The following is a 19793-nucleotide window of genomic DNA, read 5'->3' on the forward strand; positions in this document are numbered from 1 at the left end:
CTTTCCAGCACAAATCCGGAGCTCACGCGTCCCGCGGCTCCCACCCTCGCCTCTGGTTGGCCCGCCCAGCAAAACTCTCTGCTGTGATTGGTCCTCTTCAAGAGTTGTTTCCGCGGGAAACTTGGGTAAGAAAAGTATCCCGACCGAACAGAACAGTCAGAAGCGGTGTGGCATGTTTGAGCTGGGAAGTCGCGTGGCAGGCCCTTCCGCCTGCTAGGCCCTCGCGGGGCCCACCGCCTTCACAAACGGTGGCAGCAAGCGTTCTCAGAACTAGACTGTAACTCAGCCTTTCCACGCAGCCACACCCCCAGGCCTGCCCGGATTTCCCCTCTCCGGCGTGTTGGCCCGCGCAGTGTATGCTGGGGTTCGTAGTCCGACGGGGAAAGCCCCGCCCTCCGTAATAGTCCCATAACTGGGCAAAAACAGTACAAAATTCAACCCTCCATGTGTAAAATCAACTCAAAATGGGTCACAAATACAAGAACCCAAAATCCAAAACTTCTGAAAGAAAACATAAGATAATCCATTTGTGGTCTTGAATTTGACAACTCAAATATATATTTTTTAATATTTATTTTTTAGGGGCTGGGGATATGGCTCAAGCGGTAGCGCGCTCGCCTGGCATGCGTGCGGCCAGGTCCTCAGCACCACATACAAACAAAGATGTTGTGTCCACCGAAAACTAAGAAATATCAAAATTCTCTCTCTCTTAAAAAAAATATTTATTTTTTAGTTGTAGTTGGACACAATACTTTCATTTTATTTACTTATTTTTATGTGGTGCTGAGGATCGAACCCAGGGCTGGACGAGCACTCTACCGCTGAGCCACAACCCCAACCCCCCAAATATATTCTTAAATATCATAAACGTATTACAAACATGAACATTACAAACATGAACATTCTTAAGTACAAAAGCATGACCAACCACAACAACAAAAAAATGACTTCACTAAAATAAAAACCTCTTAGTCAGTGCAGCAGCGCAGGCCTCGAATCCCAGCTCTTCTGGAGGCTGAGACAGGAGAACCCAAGTTCAAGGCCAGTGAGGCCCTGCCTCAAAAAATAAAATAAAAAGGGATGGGGATGGAGCTCAGAGGTAGAGTGGCCCTGGGTTCAATCCCCAGAAAGAAAGGGAGCCAGGGAAGTTTAGGGAATTTGGGTAGATAATGGAAATATTCTAAAACTAAATTGTTGCACATGGTAATAATTTTTTATATATGACATCAAAATCTCAAGCAAAAAAAGAATAGGATTTGGATTTTTTTCAAATTTAAAAATGTTTGTGCCTCAAAGGATATTAAGAAAATGAAGGCAGGTGCAGTCACACACACTTGTAGTCCCAGCTGATCCAGAGGCTGAGGTGGATTTACTTTAGTCCAGAAATCAAGACCCTATCTCAATTGACAACAAAGGACTGGAAATGTAGCTTAGTGATAAGAGTGCTTGCCTGGCATATGTGAAGCTCTGGGTTCAATACTCAGCACCAAAAAAAAAAAGAGAGAGAGAGAGAGAGAGAGAGAAAGAAAGAAAGAAAATGAAGAGAAACTGTTGGGTCTTCCTCCAGTTTCCAGGTTTTCCTCTCCCTAAGGCAAGTCATAAAAACCAATCTTTCTCTGCCTTTTACCAAGAAATTCTCTGACTTACCTCTTCTGAAAATAGGTCATAAGACCCATCTTATTCCAGAGGGGTCCTTTCCCATACTCTGGAGGAAGAAATACTGCACCTTGCTGGGCTTCCCCATCCAGTCTATTAGCAATAATGCCTATGCAATAAACACCAAAAAGGTCAGGCTGGAAAACTTCCTTATATCTGAACATATGGTGGTTCCTGGAGGTAGTATATCTAGATAGGAGGTTGGAGCTTTGCACCCTTTCCCACCGTATGTACATCTTCTTCTATATCCTTAATAATAAACTGGTGTTATGGTTTGGATCCACAATAGCTTTTAAAGGTTCATGTGTTGAAGGTTTGGTCCCTAATACAGCAATGTTGGGGGGGGGGGGTTGCAGACACGCACTTTAGGAAGTGATTGGATCAGGAGGGCCATAAACTCATCAATAGATTAATCTGGGCTGCGATTGTGGCTCAGTGGTAGAATGCTTGCCTAGCATGTGTGAGGTCGATCCAATTCTCAACACCACATATAAATAAATAAAATAAAGGCATTGTGTCCAATTACACCTAAAAATATTTTTTTAAAAAAAGGGTATTGTGTCCACCTACAACTAAAAAAATATTTTTTAAAAAATTGGTTAAGGGGCTGGAGCTGTGGCTCAGTGGTAGACCGCTTGCCTCGAACATTTGAGGCCCTGGGTTCAATCCCCAGCACCACTTAAAAACAAATAAATAAAAATAAAGATATTGTGTCCATCTACAACTAAAAATAAATAAATAAATAAATAAATAGGCTAATTTACTGATACTCACAAGTGAATGGATTAATGATAGGTAGTGAAAACTATAGGAGGGAGGACCTAATTGAAAGGAGTAGGACACTTTGGGGACATGCCCTTGGTGGCTATCTTTTGTCCCTGCACCTCACCCCTCTCTCTCTCTCCACTCTACTCTCTCCCCACTCTCTGCTTTCAGGCCCCCATGAGGTGGGCATTGCTTCTCCACCACAGTCTCTCTACATACTCAGGCCCATAAGAATGAAGCAAGTTGACCATGAACTGAAACCATGACCCAAAATAAATCTTTCCTTTTTTTTTCCCTCAGGTACAAAATAGGACAAAAAGTCGACACCACTGATAAACATAAGTAAATGTTTCCTTGAGTTTTGTGAGCCTCTCAAGCAAATTAATCAACCCAGGAGGGGTTGTAGAAACCCAACCTATACTGAGAAAAATCCCAATTTTTTTCAATCAGAAGCACAGGTGAAACAACCTGGGGCTTGCAATTTACTTTTGAAGTGGTGAGGGAAGTGGAAGAAGTATTGGGAACTGAATCTTCATTCTGAGGGAACTAATCTTATTTCCTTATTGATAGTGTCAGAACTGAATTGAAGTAGAGGCTTCTCATCTGGTGTCCACTGCAGAAGTGCTTGCTTGTTGGAAGGAAGAAATACCCATGCTTTGTGAAGTCACAAAAGTCTTCTGTGTTGGTTGTGGTTAGAGAAAAGGGGAAGTCAGTATTTTGTTTTTTCCTGACTTTTACAACAACCCATAGAATGGAGAAAATATTTGCAAATCACAGAGATCTGGCAAAGAACTGGTATCTAAAATATATAGAGAATGCTTACAATACAATAATTTAAAAAAGACAAATAACCCAATTTAAAAATAGGCAAAGAATCTGAATGGATAATTCTCCAATGAGTACAAGGAAAGATGTTCAACATCACAGACCTTCAAAGAAATGCAAACCCAAAACACAATATTATTTCACACACAGTAAAATGATTGGATCAAAAATAGATAATAACAAGTGTTGACATCACTGTGGAGAAATCAGAACTCATACACACTGCTGGAAGGAATATAAAATGGTATAGCAACTTTGGAAAACAGAATGGCAGTTCTTTAAAAGATCAGAATTACCAAATGGCCCAGTATTTCTACAATATACCATTGGATATATACTCAAGAGAAATTGAAACATATGCCCAAACAAAAACATACATGAATCCAGGGGTGGTAGCACACACCTTTAATCTCAGAGGCTGAGGCAGGAGGATCAAGAGATCAAAGCTAGCCTAGCAAAAGTAAGGCACTAAGCAACTCAGTGAGACCTTGTATCTAAATAAAATATAAAATATGGCTGGGGATGTGGCTCAGTGGTTGAGTGCCCCTGAGTTCAATCCCCAGTACCAAAAAAAAAAAAAAAAAAAAAACAAAAAGGGAGCCAGGCATGTTTACAGGCACACACCTGTAATTCCATCAGTTTAGGAGACCAAGGCAGGAGGATCACTAGTTCAAAGTCAGCCTCAGCAATTTAGTGAAGCCCTAAGTAACTCAGTGAGACTTTTGTCTCAAAATAAAAATAAAAAAGGATAGGGATGTGGCTCAGTGGTTGAGTGACCCAGGTACATAAAACAGAAAACAAAAACCTTATACATGAATGTTCATAGCAGCCTTATTTACAATAACTAAAGGTGAAAATCCAAATGTTCATCAACATATGAAGAAGTAAAATGTGGTCTATCCATGCAATTGAATTACTTGGCTATGAAAAGGAATGAAGTACCAATATATAATGCCATGTGGATGAACTTTGAAAATATTAAGCCAAATGAAAGACAGACCTCAAAATGTGGTGGTGCAGGCCTATAATCCCAGCAACTCAGGAGGCTGAGGGAGAAGAGTCACAAGTTCAGTTCGAGGCCAGCCTCAGCAACTTAGCCAGCCCTAAGCAACTAAGTGAGAAGCTGTCTCAAAATAAAAAAAATTTAAAAAGGGTAATGGTAAAGTGTCTTCAGGTTCAATCTCCAGTACAACAACAACAACAAAAAAAAAAAGAGGAGAAAGAAGTAGGAGGAGGAGCAAAGAAGTCAGACAGAAAAGGGCACATACTGAATGATCCCATTTATACAAAATATCCATAATAGGTAAATATGAAACATAAAGCAGATTCCTGAGGCCAGGGATTTGGGGATAAGAAGGAAAGTGATTGTTTAATGGGTACAGGGTTTCTTTTTAGGGTAATGAAAATTCTAGAATTGATAGTGTTGATGATTGCACATTATGAATGTACTTTTTAAAATGGCTAAAATATGGTAGGCTTGGTAACACTGCTTGTAATCCCAGGAACTCTGGAGGCTGAGGCAGGAAGATCGGAAGTTCCAAGCCAGCCTCAGCAATTCAGCAAGGACTTAAGCAACTTAGTGAGACCCTGACTCAAAAAATAAAAATGGCAGGGGATGTAACTCAGTGGTAAGGTGCACCTGGGTTCAATCCCCAGAAACCCCCTGCCAAACAAAAGGTTAAAACGTTGGATTTTATCTGAACTTAAAAAGAAAAAGAATCGAGAAGCTGAGGCCAAGTTCAAAGCCAGCCTTAGCAACTTAGTAAGGCCCTAAGCAACTTAGTGAGACCCTGTCTCAAAATAAAAAATAAGGGTTGGGGTTGTAGCTCAGTGGTAGAGTGTCTGCCTAGCATGTATGAGGCACTGGGTTCGATCCTCAGCACCACATAAAAATAATATAAAGGCATTGTGTTCATCTATAACTAAAAAAGAATATTTTAAAAATAATAATAATAATAAAGGCTAGGGATGTGCCTCAGATTCAATCCATGGTACCAAAAAAGAAGAGAAAAAAACCAACATATACTGATATATAAACCTTGGAAACATGATGAAGAGGTCAATCACAAAAGACCACAGATTATATGATCTCATTTCTTTCTTCTTCTTCTCATTTTCTTTTTGCTGTACTGGAGATTGAACCCAAGGACGCTCTACCATTGAACTACACCCCTATCCCTTTTTATTTTTTATTTTGAGACAGGGTCTTGCTCAGTCTCCCAGTTTGTCCTCAAATGTGGGTTCCTCTAGCCTCAGGTTCCCAAGTAGCTGGCATTAAAGGCATGTGCCATCAAGCTTGGCAAGAAAGAACTTCCAGTAGTATATTTAATGGTAATCAATTTTCTAACACATCTTTCTCTAAAAGAATCTTAAAGATTTATCAGGAGAAAGTGATTAGACAGTGGTTGATAGATTAGATTATCCTTAGGCTGTAGGTAAGGAAGGCTCTGCAAAATAAATAAATAATAAAATACAATTTGCGGGGAGGTGAAGGTACAGACAAAGATACTAGAGATACTGCCCTAGGTACTAGAGTACTAAAGAACTAAAGTACTAAAGGTACTTCCCTAGGTACTAGAGATGGAAAGGGTGTTTTCCTTTCTCACAAAGGAATTGTTCCACCAAACTACCTCAGAAGTTGCCACCAGGTTGGGGGAGGGTTTTCTTTTCTTTTTCCCCTTATTTCTTTTATAGGCTAGCTGGGGCCATAACTTATCCATCTTGCATTATTTGTTTTTAATATTTTTTAGTTGTCAAGGGACCTTTATTTTATTTATTTATATGCAGTGCTGAGAATTGAACCCAGTGCCTCACACATACTAGCGCTCTACCACTGAGCCACAACCCTAGCCCCTCTCCATCCTACATTATTAAACCTATTTATAACCCAGGGTAACCAAGGATCTATCCTTTAATTGCCTCACAGAATACATACTTTTCATCTTTGCATTTGACCTCTGTACCCTAGTCTGTTAGCCATTAATACTTTGAACTCTTCCCTTAGCTACCTACCACAGCAGTATATTTCTTCCTCACAACCAATGCTCCTTACCTTTTCTTCCTCATGCCAACTAAAGGTAAGTGTTCTCCCATTTTTTAAAGATCATTTCTTCTTTTCCTTTTAAACAATAGCTTTATTTTATTTATTTACTTTTATGTGGTACCGAGGATCAAACTCAGCGCCTTGCATGTGCAAGGCAAGCACTCTACCACTGAGCCACAACCCCAGCCCCAAGATCGTCTCTTCTTTCAGCAATCCCAACTTCTCATGACTTGGACATGTTCAAACCTCCAACCTAACCTTGGCCCTAATCCTTCTCCCCAGAGGTTCTTTTCAACTTTTTTTAAAAGATAAATAATCCTCTTTATTTATTTTAGATTTACTTTTGTGGTACTGAGGAGTGAACCCAGGGGGTATAACCACTTAGCTACATTCCCAGCCCTTTTTGAGACAGGGTCTCATTAAATTGCTGAGGCTGGCCTTGAACTTACAATCCTCATTTCCAGCATCCTCAATCACTAGGATTAAAGGCATATGTCACCACACCTACCTGGCTTCCAAACTTTTTTTTTCCCCCCAGTACTTGGGATTGAACTCAGGGGCACATGGCCACTGAGCCACATTCCCAGCCCTATTTTGTATTTTATTTAGAGACAGGGTCTCACTGAGTTGCTTAGTGCCTTGCTTTTGCTGGGGCTGGCTTTGAACTCACAATCCTCCTGCCTCAGCCTCTCAAGCCGCTGGAATTACAGGTATTTGTGCCTGGCCAAACTCTTTTGATGGATATCTCCAGAGGATTTCATGCCAGCACTTCAAATGTGACACCTGAGAATGAGGGTGGAATGGACAGAGGACACAGGAGAAATACAAGAGAAGCACTAGGATTCCTATGGTTCTGAGGCTGTAAAAATGAATAAATTAATAAATACAATTTGGCTTCAAGTCCAGGAATAATCAATGAGACGAGGTGGAATGTTCTACAAGATGGGCAAGAAGGTCTGTACTCTGGAGGAAGCAAGAGAATCACAAGTTTGAGGCCAGCCTCAGCACTGTCTAAAAATAAAAAAAGGGTTAGAGATGTAGTCAGTGGTTGAGTGCTTATCTAGCACATGCCAGGTCCTAGGTTCAATTTCCATTATCATCTCCCAACACCCCCCAAAGTAAAAAGATGGGCAAGTGGATCTGATAAAAAGAGCCAAGAACAGTGGCACATGCATGTAATCTTAGCAACTGGGGAGGTTAACAAGGAGGATTGCAAATTCAAGGCCAGTCATAGCAACTCAGAGAGGGTGTCTCAAAATAAAAAATAAAAAAGGCTAGGGATGTGGCACAGTGGTAAAGCAGCCCTGGGTTCAATCCCCAGTATCATAAATAAATAAATAGGCAGCACAGGTTGGGAAACTAGGGAGGCTTCCACAGAAGTGAAGAGCAAAGTGTCTTAGAGTGAAAGGACACATTAGGGAAGATGATTTGGGGCTTCAGTGAAATTCTGTGTACTCTATGATACCTGGGTTTATCTTCTCAGTCTTCTCTGCAATCAGCCAAAGTGTAAGAACTCAAAAAATGTGTTGACTGAATAGCAAAGGAAAATCATAGGTGGGATAACAGGACTGATTTAGGAAAAAGTGGGGGCAGTAAATTCAGACAACTCCAACCTCTTGCCAAAGGTTCTCAGGTATAGCCAAGCATGTCTAAGATGACTGATCCAATCTGCCTGAGAGAGGAGACTGACCCTCCCTTCAACACATGTATGACAGTGGGGACTCCCCCACATCTCAGACAAACATATTTACATTTTTTTATTCCACTTGGAGACCCACCATAGCTAACACCCTTATCCATCAGATGCAACCAAATCAGGAGTTAGGGATCAGACTCCACTGTGATTTTGAATTCTAAAATAATGAAGTCCCAGAGCCAGCAGTGCCTGGCTGCATGGTGGAAAGAGATGTAGCTGAGCCTCTCTTGTAGTTTAGCTAGCACCTGTACAGGCCAAGCTATATTATTCTCCAGTTCTCTCTGTAGTCAGATATAAGCATCCATAGCCTAGGCTACCTCTGCTGAGCCAGAACTAGTTTTCTGAACCAGGAGCTCACAGCACCATCCACTCGCATCACCAATGCTATGCCCAGGAGAAGTCCCACGCTGCTCACGATGAAGCCTATGGCCTCAAAAATGAACCTGCAAAGAAAGGTGGAGTGCCTCAGGAGACGAAGAGTAGGTTTAGTGCTTTTTCCCTACAGAGGCAAAACCTTGTTCATCCTGGATGTTCTTAATTTACTCTAAATTTCTCCCACCCACCATCTTCCCTTTTAAGTAAATCCACTCACTTGGGGGCAAACACCTTCCAGACCATGAGATGCCTGCGGAGGATGGAGGCAGCCAAGGTACAAGCCAGAATCTAAGGAGAGAGAGGAGAGTCCCAGTTACTTGGGAAAGGGAGGAAGAAGCAACACAAAGGGAAAACTGCTATAGGCCACTGTGAAAAAAATGAAAGAAAAAGGAAAGCAGCATGTGTTTCTGGGGAAAAAAACAACAACAAAAAAAAAAACCCTGGGACATGAGCTAAGAAACCTAATTCTTGCCCTGGCCCAACTACTAACTCAGTGACTTTGGGCAAGTCACCATCCATCTTTGATGCTAACAATTAGGTTTTGACTTCCAGGGTAGAGGAAGATGTCAGTACATCTTCTGCATCCAGAGAGAAGGAGGAGGCTCCACGATCATAGTCTAAGAATCCTGGCCATTACTCAAGTCTTTCCAGTATGTCCATAATTCCCAAATGCAACTAGCAAGGTGCAGATCTAGGTTGTAGAGGAAATGATCCAGGACTAGATAAAGAAACTCAGGTTTAAGTCTCAAAATTGTCATTTGAGGTCACCAGGCTTAGGCAACATTTATCTACACTTCAGTTGAGACATTCCCAAGGTTTTTCTGTTTGTTTTTGAGACAGAGTCTCATTATGTTGCCCAAGCTAGACTCAAAGTTGGGATCCTTCTGCCTCTCCCTCCTGAGTAGCTGGGATTATACGCATGAACCACTGTACCCTGCTTTCCCAGGATTTTTTATAGAAAGAATGTGAAACACACGCATGAGAAAAGATTACTAGCTCCTTGATTTCTCTATACGTACCTGAACACCAAGGACAAAGAGGTACTTGAGGCCCAGCTGCAGAAGTGCTGCATTGAAGTGGTGAGGTGCATCCCGGAGCCTCATCTCCATCAGTGGCTCCTCCACCTCCTCCTCAGGCCTGACTCTGGCCTCAGCTTCACTCCCTGGGGGTTGCCGCCTCTTCCTTGGCCCTTGACTCTCACATAGGAAAGGCCACAACAGAAGTAGTGGGCAACCTACTGCCTCAAGGAAAGGGCAGGGCTGACATCAATGGAAGACATTGAGATTGGTCCACCCTAGTCCCCAACCACCCTAGTTGGCTCAGACTCCAATTAGCCTAGGCCAAGAGATGCCAAGGATCTAACGAAACCACATCTTCTTTCTAAATTCAGGATTTTCCTTTTTTTCCACAAAGCCAGAGAAAACGATGAAAGTAAGGGAGAGGAAGCAAGGAGGTACCTGAAAAGAGGAGGTGGGAGGCAAAGGTGTTGGCTCCTACTAGCAAAGCAGGCAGCCAAGTAGAGGAGCCATGACCTTCTGGGAATCCCACAAAAGCTGCATGCCAATGGATGGCTGGAAAGACAGGCTGGTGGCCTGTAGAGTAGAAGGTCTGTGTGGCCATGAGGGCCCATGCTGACACTGCCTGCCATGGCACAGTAAAAGGACCTGGAGGAAAAAGTATACCTCTTTATTACATCTCATCCCCTAATCCAGAGCCTACCACCCCACCATCATATACAGCAGCTAATTCAGTGGTAATTTTCATACACATATGCCCACCACCCCAACCTCTCTATAAGACAACACTCTCATTATTCTTTTCTTTGGCACTGGAGATTGAACCCAGAGGTACTCCATCACTGAGCTATATCCCCAGTCTTTTTTTTTTTTTTTTTAAATTTTGAGATAGGATCTCACTAAGTTGCCAAGGCTTGCCTCAAACTTGCAATCTTCCTGCTTTAGCATTTTGAGTCACTGGGATTACAGGAGTGAGTCACCATGCCTGGACACTCTCATTATTCTAATTCCCTCTGTTGCACAAACTCCAGGCATCCTAATCTGAATCCCACTAAATTCAGTCTATTTCTTTGTCTCACATATACACAGCTCACTATCATAATGTATTCATAATTTGCCACTTCTATCACTGGAGAATAAGGAAATGTGTTCATAAGGATGCAGCATTTCCATGAGTCCTGGAGGACTCCTTACCTATCACTCCTCCTACCCCCACCTCCAGGAACTCATTAAAGCCAATGGGAGGGATCAGCTTGGCTACAGCAGGTAAGAGAAAGGACATTAGTAAGACTTTCCCAATTGTGTGGGGCATGAGACCCTATGTCAAGGTGAGGAACATAAGGAACAACACCTCCTTGAAAACAAGAGGGGCTGGACTCATATCATTACTATCTTAGATGAATCAGGGCTGAGATATATATTTACCAGAGGTGGTGATGGGTATCCCAGCAGCAAGCAGATGCAGGAGAAGGAAGCTCTGCAGAAACAGAAGCAGGAACACAAGGCTGATGCGCTCTGCATGCAATAGCAGAAGTGGAAAGGCCAAAAAGGTGAGGGCCGTGACCATAGCAGCTGAGTAGATGCTCCCCAACTGATAGGCGGCCACAGTCAAGGGACCCTGAGATTTGGTCCTCTCTAGCCGGCCCCGGAACTCCTCCTGCATGTGTCGGTAAATTTGAGGGACCACATAATCCAAGTCAGCTTGAGAAGTAGGGGGCCCCGAGAAGGGAGTGAGGACAATCCTGGTCCTTGGGGCACTTGCCCCAGCCTTTACCAGCACTGTCACAGGCCTCCAGAGAAGCAGCATGAGTCCTGAAGCAGCCAGCGCCACCACTGCCCGAGGAAGCACAACTGATGCCCCAGCAACCAGGGCTCGTAGACGCGGGGGTGCTTCATCGGCCCCCGATGCCAATGCCCAGTAGGCAGCAGTGCCCAGTGCCATTACAGGCAGCCCCCAGCGCACAAAGAGCACAGGGGGCTCAGGGCTCTTGAGATTACCATAGCGGCCAAGCCATAGTCGCACAGCAACTAATAGGGTCACCAGTGCCCCAACACAAGCTCCGTACCACAAATTTTTGGCTCGACCTCCCACCATGGATGCCAGAGGACTCAGCCAGGGAGAGGAGTGGCAAGCAGGTGTCTCTTCAGGGCAGCGATGAAAAAGCCCAGCTAGCCTTGTACATAAAAGCAACCCAACTCCAAGCTTCAGGGCATATGCACCACTGTGCCGTGGGGGGCCTGTTGGGGAAGAAGAGCCAAGGCGGGGTATTGTGAGCAGTTTAGGCGGCAGCAGCTGACCCTCCCAGTGAAGCTGGGCAACCAGGAGCAAAATGAGTGAGCCCAAAAGGAAGGGGGTAGCCCTGGCCTCAGCTACAACAAAACTATCAGAGAAGAAGGCAGCCAAGCGAATGAGCAGGAGTAAAAGGACAGGCCCAGGGATGGGAAGCAGAGTTGCTATGGGCCTCTTAGACCCCCAGCCAGCCCAAGCTTTCCACAGAAAAGGGAGAAGTGAGCTTGTTGCAGCCATGGTCCCCAGAACCACTGGATCCAGCTTCAGCCCAGTAGTTGCCAGGAGTCCTGCATATAGTATGGCTCCACCCAGGCCCCAGGCCCCAGGTATAAGCAGCAGAGGGCGAAAGTGGAAGCTTGGGGATGTTGCCCACTGGGATGCGAGCAGACAGAGAAAGCAGGCAGCAGCCAAGAGAGCAGCACCCCCTGCCATGCGGACCAGAGAGAAACGGGCCCAAGACTCAATGCATATAGCCCGAGCTCCCCGCAGGAATTGCTGCAGCTCAGCAATCACAGTCTGCAATGCAGCCTCAGCCCCTTGGGAGTTCTGAAGAAGCCACTGGTAGTCAGCAGAGGCCTTGGAGAAGAGATTCTGTAGCTGATGAAGCTCCTTAACTTGGAGGTCCTGAGTTGCAGCTGAGTAGGTATGAAGAAATCGGGATACCTAACAGAAAAGGTCAGAGACCAAGGGCAACAGGTCAGAAATATAATTTGGGGCAGAGGCAAGGATAAGTATTACAAAAGGGGGCACTTGGAATCAGGGACCCAAACTCTGTTTAGCATAGAAGGAAGGAATAATGGGAAGGGGACACGCTATGAAGGTGGGAAGACTAAACAAAGGACAATGTAGTAGCCATTATGCTTCTCTTATGCCTACCCTAATTTTATCACTCAGAAGCCCAGCCCTCTTACCCACCTGCTGGGCATTGAGATGGAGAGCTGAGGCTTGGGCTAGAGCAGAGAGGTGGGGCTGGGAGTCCTTGCCCGCTGAGAACAGCTCAGCTATCACCTCCCCAATGTTTCCAAATGGTATGGGCAGGCCTAGTAGCAGGGCCAGTGTGGGCACAAGGCTGACTTGAGGAATCACTTCTGGCTCCTAGAGGAAAAGGACAGGGGTTAATGAGTTCATCAGAAAGCTGAAGTAAGGGGCTGGGCTGGGGCTCAGCAGTAGAGTGCTTGCCTTGCACGTGTGAAGCACTGGGTTTGATCCTCAGCACCACATAAAAATAAATAAACAAAATAAAAGTATGTGTCCATCTACAACTCTCCCCCTCCCATTTATTTATTTATTTATTTAAAGAAAGCTGAGTGTTTGGGATGAAAGAAATAAGTGGAGCCATGGGTTGGTGATCCCAGGATCATGGATTTGGGAGCCTAAAATAAAGTGACCTATAAGAGTACTGTGATCAGAGCTGGGGTTGTGGCTCAGCGGCAGCGAGCTCACCTAACATATGTGAGGCCCTGAGTTTCATTCTCAGCACCACATAAAAATAAGCATACAAAATAAAGGTATTGTGTCCAACTACAACTAAAAAATAAATGTAAAAAAAAAAATTAGTTAAAAAAAAAATACTGTGATCATAGGGCTGGGCACGGTGTCACACGCCTATAATCCCAGCAGCTCAGGAGCATGAGGCAGGAGGATAGTGAGTTAAAAGCCAGCCAGCCTCAACAAAAAAGAAACGAGGTGCTGCAACTCAATGAGAACCTGTCTCTAAATAAAATACAAAAGGGGCTGGGGATGTGGCTCAAGCGGTAGCGTGCTCGCCTGGCATGCACGGCCCGGGTTCGATCCTCAGCACCACATACCAACAAAGATGTTGTGTCCGCCAAAAACCTAAATAAATAAATAAATATTAAAAATTCTCTCTCTCTCTCTCTCCTCTCTCTCTCTCTCTCACACACACACACACACACTCTTTCTAAAAAAAAAAATTTTTAAAAATTTTAAAAAAAGTCTGGGAGAACTTGGAAGTTCTAAGAGAGAACCCTAAAAAAAAAATAATAAAATAAAATAAATAAATAAATAAAATACAAAATAGGGCTGGGGATGTGGCTCAGTAGTCAAGTGCCGCGGAGTTCAATCCCCAGTACTAAATAAAAAATAAATAAAAAGAATACTGTGATCATGCTGGGCATGGTGGCGCATACCTGTAATCCCTATGGCTCAGGAGGCTGAGGCAGGAGGATAACGAGTTCAACACCAGCCTCAGCAACTTACAAGGCCTTAAGCAACTCAGTGAGACCCTGTCTCTAAATAAAATACAAAAAGGGCTGAGGAATATGGCTCAGTGGTTGAGCACCCCTGGGTTCAATCCCTAGTACCAAAATAAATAAATAAATAAAAATACTGAGATTATGGTAAGGAATGAATACTGGTAAACCAGAAAAGGCACAGTCCAGGCCTCACCTCTGGTGGGGTGCTGGGAAACAGGGCTGTGGGGCTGTATAGAAAGAGTGCAGCTGAGACTTCCAGCTCACTGTCCCCTCCATGGTCTCCATTCATGGTCATCCCGTGGTCCCCAGCCACCACCAGCAGTGTGTCATTCTCCAAACGGTCCACAAGTCCCCTGTGAACCAAGAAATGTGTCAGGGGATAGAGATGGATCAAGATCTTTCTCAAGGACCCATTCACCCCAAGCTATGACTTTCATAAGTAGGATCTAGACATTTGGCAAAGAGACACCTCTTCAATCTATTGTCCAAATCCACCCATTGAATTATTCAAGATGAATGAGACCCCTCACTTTAGAAAAAGACCTGGAAAATAAAGAGATCAGCCAGGAAAGAGGCTCCAAATAAGGACTTTTTCTCCTGGAACCGTACATTCTGAGATTCTCAGGCACAAACCCACTCCCCCAGTCATTACCCCACACTCACTGGATCACCTGGTCCATCTGGCTAAGTTTCTTGGCCATTTCAGGGTGGTGAGGGCCATGCTTGTGGCCACAATGATCCACACCCAGGAAGTGAGCAATCAGCACGTCCCATTCACCACTGTCCACTGTGAAGGGGAGAACACTGAGCACAGGGTACCAAGGCCCGCTCCTCAACCCCAGCAAGGCTTTAACACTCCTCTATGTCTGGGAACAAACACCCAGGCCATTTTACCCATGGGAGGTTCAGAATCTGTAGACTAAAGCAGCTGTCCCCAGTTCCCAGTCTTAGGGACTAAGTGTTCTGGCCCATTGCTCACTGGTGGGATACAGGTGTTCCAGGATGCCATTGTCCACTGTGTGTAGGTCTCTGACATTGAAGGAAGAGAAGAAGAAAGCTTTTGAAAAAGCTCCAGGGAAAAGATCTTTCCAGGTATCATCTCCCATGAAGACTACACGCCTTCCTGCAGGGACATGTGGAGGGGAGGGTGGTCAGAAGCTGACTAGGAGTCAGGGCAGGGGAGAAACAGAAGAGGAGACCCTTTAAGACCCATTAGAAATCCCAACCATGTATCTTAAGGCACAGCTATTCTATCCAGCAATCCTTATCTTTCAGGGCCCAAAATTCCCATCAGGAAATTTTCCCTGATGACCATACTTCACCTAGACTTGTCACTCCCATTCCTCCAAAATGATGTGCTAATTTTCAGCACCTGGGTATCTCTGCTGACCTGTTTTTCCCGGGTGTATTCTGCTTTTTCCAAGTCAGTGAGTGAACAGGGACTGGATCTGCCTATACTCTTCTTCACACTTGTGAGTCAAGATTCATCTTCTCTTCATTTCTCCCTTGCCCCTTTACTGAGAGTTCCCCAAGATCAAAATCAACATTCCACATAGATTTAAACTTTCACCAAAGACAAAGTCCTTTGTCCCCCAAACTGAGCTTTCTACACACAAGGTCCCAATGTCATTCTCCCCCTTCCTAGACCCCTAGGCCACAACCAAGTGGGCAGCTGGGCACCCAAAGTTCTGGCTCCAGAACTTCTAAATAAGATATCTGCCAAAGTATTCTTGGCTTCCAAAGGAGCCCATACTAACCTGCATTGGTGAGTTGTTTAATAAGATTGTCTTCCAATATGGCATGGCTGGCAAAGTTATTGCCAGCATCAATAAAAGTAGGTAATGAGCCGGTGGTGAGGGCCTTGAGGCGCTGCATGGTGGTCGTAGGAGGATCAACCTGCGATCGATAGAGTCGGGCATGGTGGGGCTGAATCTCCAGGATCCTTTGCAAGGAGCGTAGTTTGCCCAGGAAGGGCAGTGAGACAGGAGGCTCCCCAGGCACTTGTGAGTACTGGGGCTGGGCAAAGTCAAATCGCAGGGCATCTATCAGCACCAACACAACCCGGGAGAACCGGGAAGCCATCCAGCAGGCCCCAGGCTTCCCTTGATTTCCCCAAGGCAGGAACCCAGGACCTGGGGGCTCTTGGCAGCTGCTATGGTTAGTGAGCTCCAAACGGGTGAGAAGGAAGCCACTGGTGAAGAGGGCAATGCCAGCATAGAAGAGGAAGCAGACCCAGGCCAGGAAGAGCAACACGGAGATCTTCTGCATCCTGCTAGGGACAGGAAAGGGAATTCATTATTGTGGGGTGAGGTTGGGATATACTGGTCTCTCGATACAATGCCCAGCTAGTACCCCTTACTCTTAGAAGCAGTCCTGGACAAAAACAGCCCCATAAACAACCCATTACAATGTTCCCCTCCACAAGTTATGCCAGTATTTCTGAGAAGAGGTCTCTAAGCTATGAGCAGCAACCTGGAGCCACTGTTAAAAATACTATTTCCAGAGTCCACCCTATATCTACTCAGGATCTTTGCTGGTAGCTCATAAGGAATTTGCATACAACCAGGAAATCCTAATGTTGAAATATCAGAGTCCACGAGGAGAACTTACTCCCAGTGGCGGTCCGCTCCTGACCCAGGGGAACCGGGGCTCACGCGATGGCGCCGCCTGGCGGGGACGGAGGAAACGAGGAGAAGTCACACTCCGCTTCCCGGCCGTCTGGATAGCCAAGAGGACCCAAAGCAAGACCTCTTCTGCGTAGCAGGGCAGAGGCACCGGTCTAAATCCCATTGGGCCTCGCCGGGACCCAGACGTCCACGCGGCTCTGCCTCCTCTGATGGCTACCCGGCCTCCCCCTGGGCACTCTGGCCCTGGTATTGGGCAGCCGTGACAGCGAGCTGGGGCAGGAGTGGGGGCTCCCTTACTTTGGGTTGACGGCATTGAGGTTTTCGAGAGACCCTGGCTCACCTGCATCAGCGCCCGGAAGTACAGCTGCAGCGTCTGTGGCCCGCACAGAGGTGCACGCGTCAGACAGAGCGGCCCACGGAGAGCCTCATCGCCACCTGCCGGCGCCTGGGTGAAAGTTCGGCAAGGATGGTAGGGCTTTCAAGAGTTTTAGTAATTGAGAATGGGGCAAGCAAGGGACTAAGCTAGAAGAGTTCAGGGAGCCACTGTCCATTCTTCGTTATGACTAAGAGCTTGGCTACTGGAATAAAACTTATCTTTTTTTTTTTTTTAATTTTAATATTTTATTTTTTAGTTATCGGCAGACACAACATCTTTGTTTGTATGTGGTGCTGAGGATCGAACCTGGGCCGCACGCATGCCAGGCGAGCGCACTACCGCTGAGCCACATCTCCAGGCCCAGGAATAAAACTTATCTAACTCTAATTCTACAACTCATTGTGATCACTGTGCATTAGCTATGTAAAATACGAATAAATTTTACATTTTTCCCTTTTTTTCAGTTGACTCCAACTGATAGGTTTCATCATTCCTGCTCTCTTACTGAATCTTACAATAAATTAATAAAAAAGCAAATAATCCAGTCTAAAAACGAGCAAAAGATCTGAATAGATATTCCTCTAAAAGATAACACATGGAAAGATAGTTGCTTAACATCATTAACCTTGGGCTGGGGATGTAATTTAATGTTAGAGCACTTGCCTAGAATGCAAGAGGCCCTGGGTTCAATCCCTAATTAAAAAAAAAAAAAAAAAAAAAACATTGACTATCAAGAAAATACTGGAGGGCTGGGGTTGTAGCTCAGTAGTAGAGCACTTGCCATGGACACATAGGGACCTGGGTTCAATCCTCAGCACCAAATAAACAAAAATAAAGTTATTGTGTCCATCAACAACTAAAAAATATTTTTTAAAAATACTGGAGATATCACTTCAAATCCACCAGGATGGATATAGTCAAAAGGCCAAGGCTAAGGGTGTAGCTCCAGGGTAGAGCACTTGCTTAGCACACAATACCCAAGCTTCAATACCCAGCCCACATGCCCACACACACACAACTGTAAGTATTGGCAAAGATGTGGAGAAATTCATATTCATATTTGGCTGGTGAGATTGTAAAATGGTGCAGCACCTTTGGAAAACAGATAATCAGTTCCTCAAAAGGCTAAACAGTTATCATATAACCCAGCAATTTCATTCCTGGGTGTATATATATATCCAAGAGAAACGAAACATGTCTGAACAAAAAACTTGTACATATATATTCATAATAGCATTATCCATAATTGCTAAAAGGTAGAAACCCAAATGTCCATTACTGATAAATAAACAAAACATGGTGTACTCATACAATAGAATATCGTGTGTGCATGTGGAAGGTGAAGAAAATGTTCTAAAATTGTTGCACAAGTGTGAATATACTAACATTTAAAAAAAAATGTACATTTTAAGTGGGAAATGATATTTGAATTAAATCTTATTGAAACTAATAAAACAAACAGCAGGTATGGAGGTGCAGGCCTACAATCCCAGGTAGACAGGAAGCATACACAAGAGGATCACAAGTTCAAGGCTATAAACAACTTAGACCCTGTCTCAAAATAAAATAAAAAAAGGGCTGGGATGTTACTCGGTAGTTAAGCGCCCCTAGGTTCAATCCCTTGTACTAAAAAACAAAACAAAACCTTTCTTTTTTTTTTTTTTTAATGTTTAACTCTTGATATGCAACTCAGAAATTTTTTTTTTTAAGAGAGAGAGAGCGAGCACAAGAGATTTTAATATTTATTTTTTAGTTTTCGGCAGACACAACATCTTTGTTTTTGTATGTGGTGCTGAGGATCGAACCTGGGCCACATGCATGCCAGGCGAGCACGCTACCGCTTGAGCCACATCCCCAGCCCATTCTTTTTTAAAAAAATTTAACCTTTATTTTATTTATTTTTTATGTGGTGCTGAGGATCGAACCCAGGGCCTCACCCATGCTAGGCAAGTCTCTACCACTGAGGCACAACGTCAGTCCATGGTTTCTCATGTGCATAATAAAGCCGTACATGACCTTACAAGTCTACACACTAACCTCCTTGCCACTTTGCTTTTTTTGCCTTTGGCAGTGCTGGGAATCAAACCCAAGGATCAAATACCTTGCACATGCTAGGCAAGTGCTCTACCATACCATATCCTCAGCCTTCCTTTGCTCTCATGGTTGTAAACCAGGCATGCTCTTAGAATCTTTGCATTTGCAATCTCCTTTGTCAGCTTCATTCCAGATGCCCAGATGGCTGTTTCCCTTCCCTCCTTTATATCTAAGTTCAAATATAGCATTAGATGAGGTTTCCTGGAATCCTCTACTTAATATTACAGCCCCTCCGACACAGCACTTATGGCTTTCTATCAATGTCTGTTTGTCTTCCCTATCTGACCTCAGATTCTGTGAAATCAAAGGCAGTTGTTTTTATAACTCACATCTAACACTGAGCTTGGCACATGTAGACTTCATTAAATGTTTTTGAATAAATGAATTACAACTGCCCTCAGTCCTTGAAGACCTTTGAAGCACTTAGCAGTACTACCCTGTCAGAGCAATTTTCCTGTGTAAAATCCCTAACCACCTGCCTCAAAACACATAACCCTACATGTAGCAGGAGGGAGATTAACTCCCCAGCTGGCAGTAGGCATGTGATTTAATCCTTCCATACTATCCTAGTTTCTTTTTCTATTTTTTGCAGTACTGAGGATTGAATCCAAGGGCACTTTGCCACCGAGCTAAATCCCCAATCCTTTTTATTCTTTATTTTGAGATAAGGTCTAAATTGCCTAGGCTGGCCTTGAACTTGGGATCCTTCTGCCTCAGCTCCCAACTTCCTGGGATCACAGGAGAGTGCCACTGCACCTGGCCCAGTTTCTCTTGAAGACAGAAAGGCAGATTTCACTTTACATGATGTTCATTC

At 44.3% G+C, this 19793-nt stretch overlaps 1 protein-coding gene across 7 annotated transcripts; it reads right to left on the minus strand.

The window, feature by feature from the left end:
* Positions 1–3048: 3048 nt before the first annotated feature.
* Positions 3049–16972, minus strand: Pigo (phosphatidylinositol glycan anchor biosynthesis class O). 7 transcript variants are annotated; one of them, XM_026379848.2, is made up of 12 exons: positions 16850–16873; positions 16493–16549; positions 15640–16151; positions 14862–15005; positions 14546–14669; positions 14076–14235; positions 12582–12761; positions 10802–12329; positions 9818–10024; positions 9380–9597; positions 8578–8648; positions 3049–8428 (listed from the first exon to the last, which is right to left on the minus strand). In XM_026379848.2, the coding sequence occupies exons 3-12, from the start codon at positions 16148–16150 to the stop codon at positions 8299–8301; spliced, it is 3273 nt and encodes a 1090-aa protein (XP_026235633.1). In that variant the 5' UTR covers position 16151; positions 16493–16549; positions 16850–16873; the 3' UTR covers positions 3049–8298. The 7 variants fall into 7 exon arrangements, with proteins under 7 accessions (XP_026235633.1, XP_026235613.1, XP_026235642.1 ...); XM_026379828.2 differs by having other exon boundaries at positions 15640–16154; positions 16850–16872; XM_026379857.2 differs by lacking the exon at positions 16493–16549 and having other exon boundaries at positions 16850–16972.
* Between the last annotated feature and the right edge of the window lie 2821 nt (positions 16973–19793).

Source organism: Urocitellus parryii, chromosome 4 (genome assembly GCF_045843805.1).
Source record: "Urocitellus parryii isolate mUroPar1 chromosome 4, mUroPar1.hap1, whole genome shotgun sequence".
In the NCBI taxonomy this organism is placed as follows: domain Eukaryota; kingdom Metazoa; phylum Chordata; class Mammalia; order Rodentia; family Sciuridae; genus Urocitellus; species Urocitellus parryii.

Coding starts and splice junctions, on each gene's coding strand:
- Pigo (XM_026379857.2), bottom strand. CDS start 16,150: ATGCAGAAGATCTCCGTGTTGCTCTTCCTGGCCTGGGTCTGCTTCCTC. Junction 12,762..14,075: donor TTCCCAGCACCCCACCAGAG/GTGAGGCCTGGA, acceptor CTTTTCCTCTAG/GAGCCAGAAGTGATTCCTCA. Junction 8,649..9,379: donor TCTTTGTCCTTGGTGTTCAG/GTACGTATAGAG, acceptor CTCTCTCCTTAG/ATTCTGGCTTGTACCTTGGC.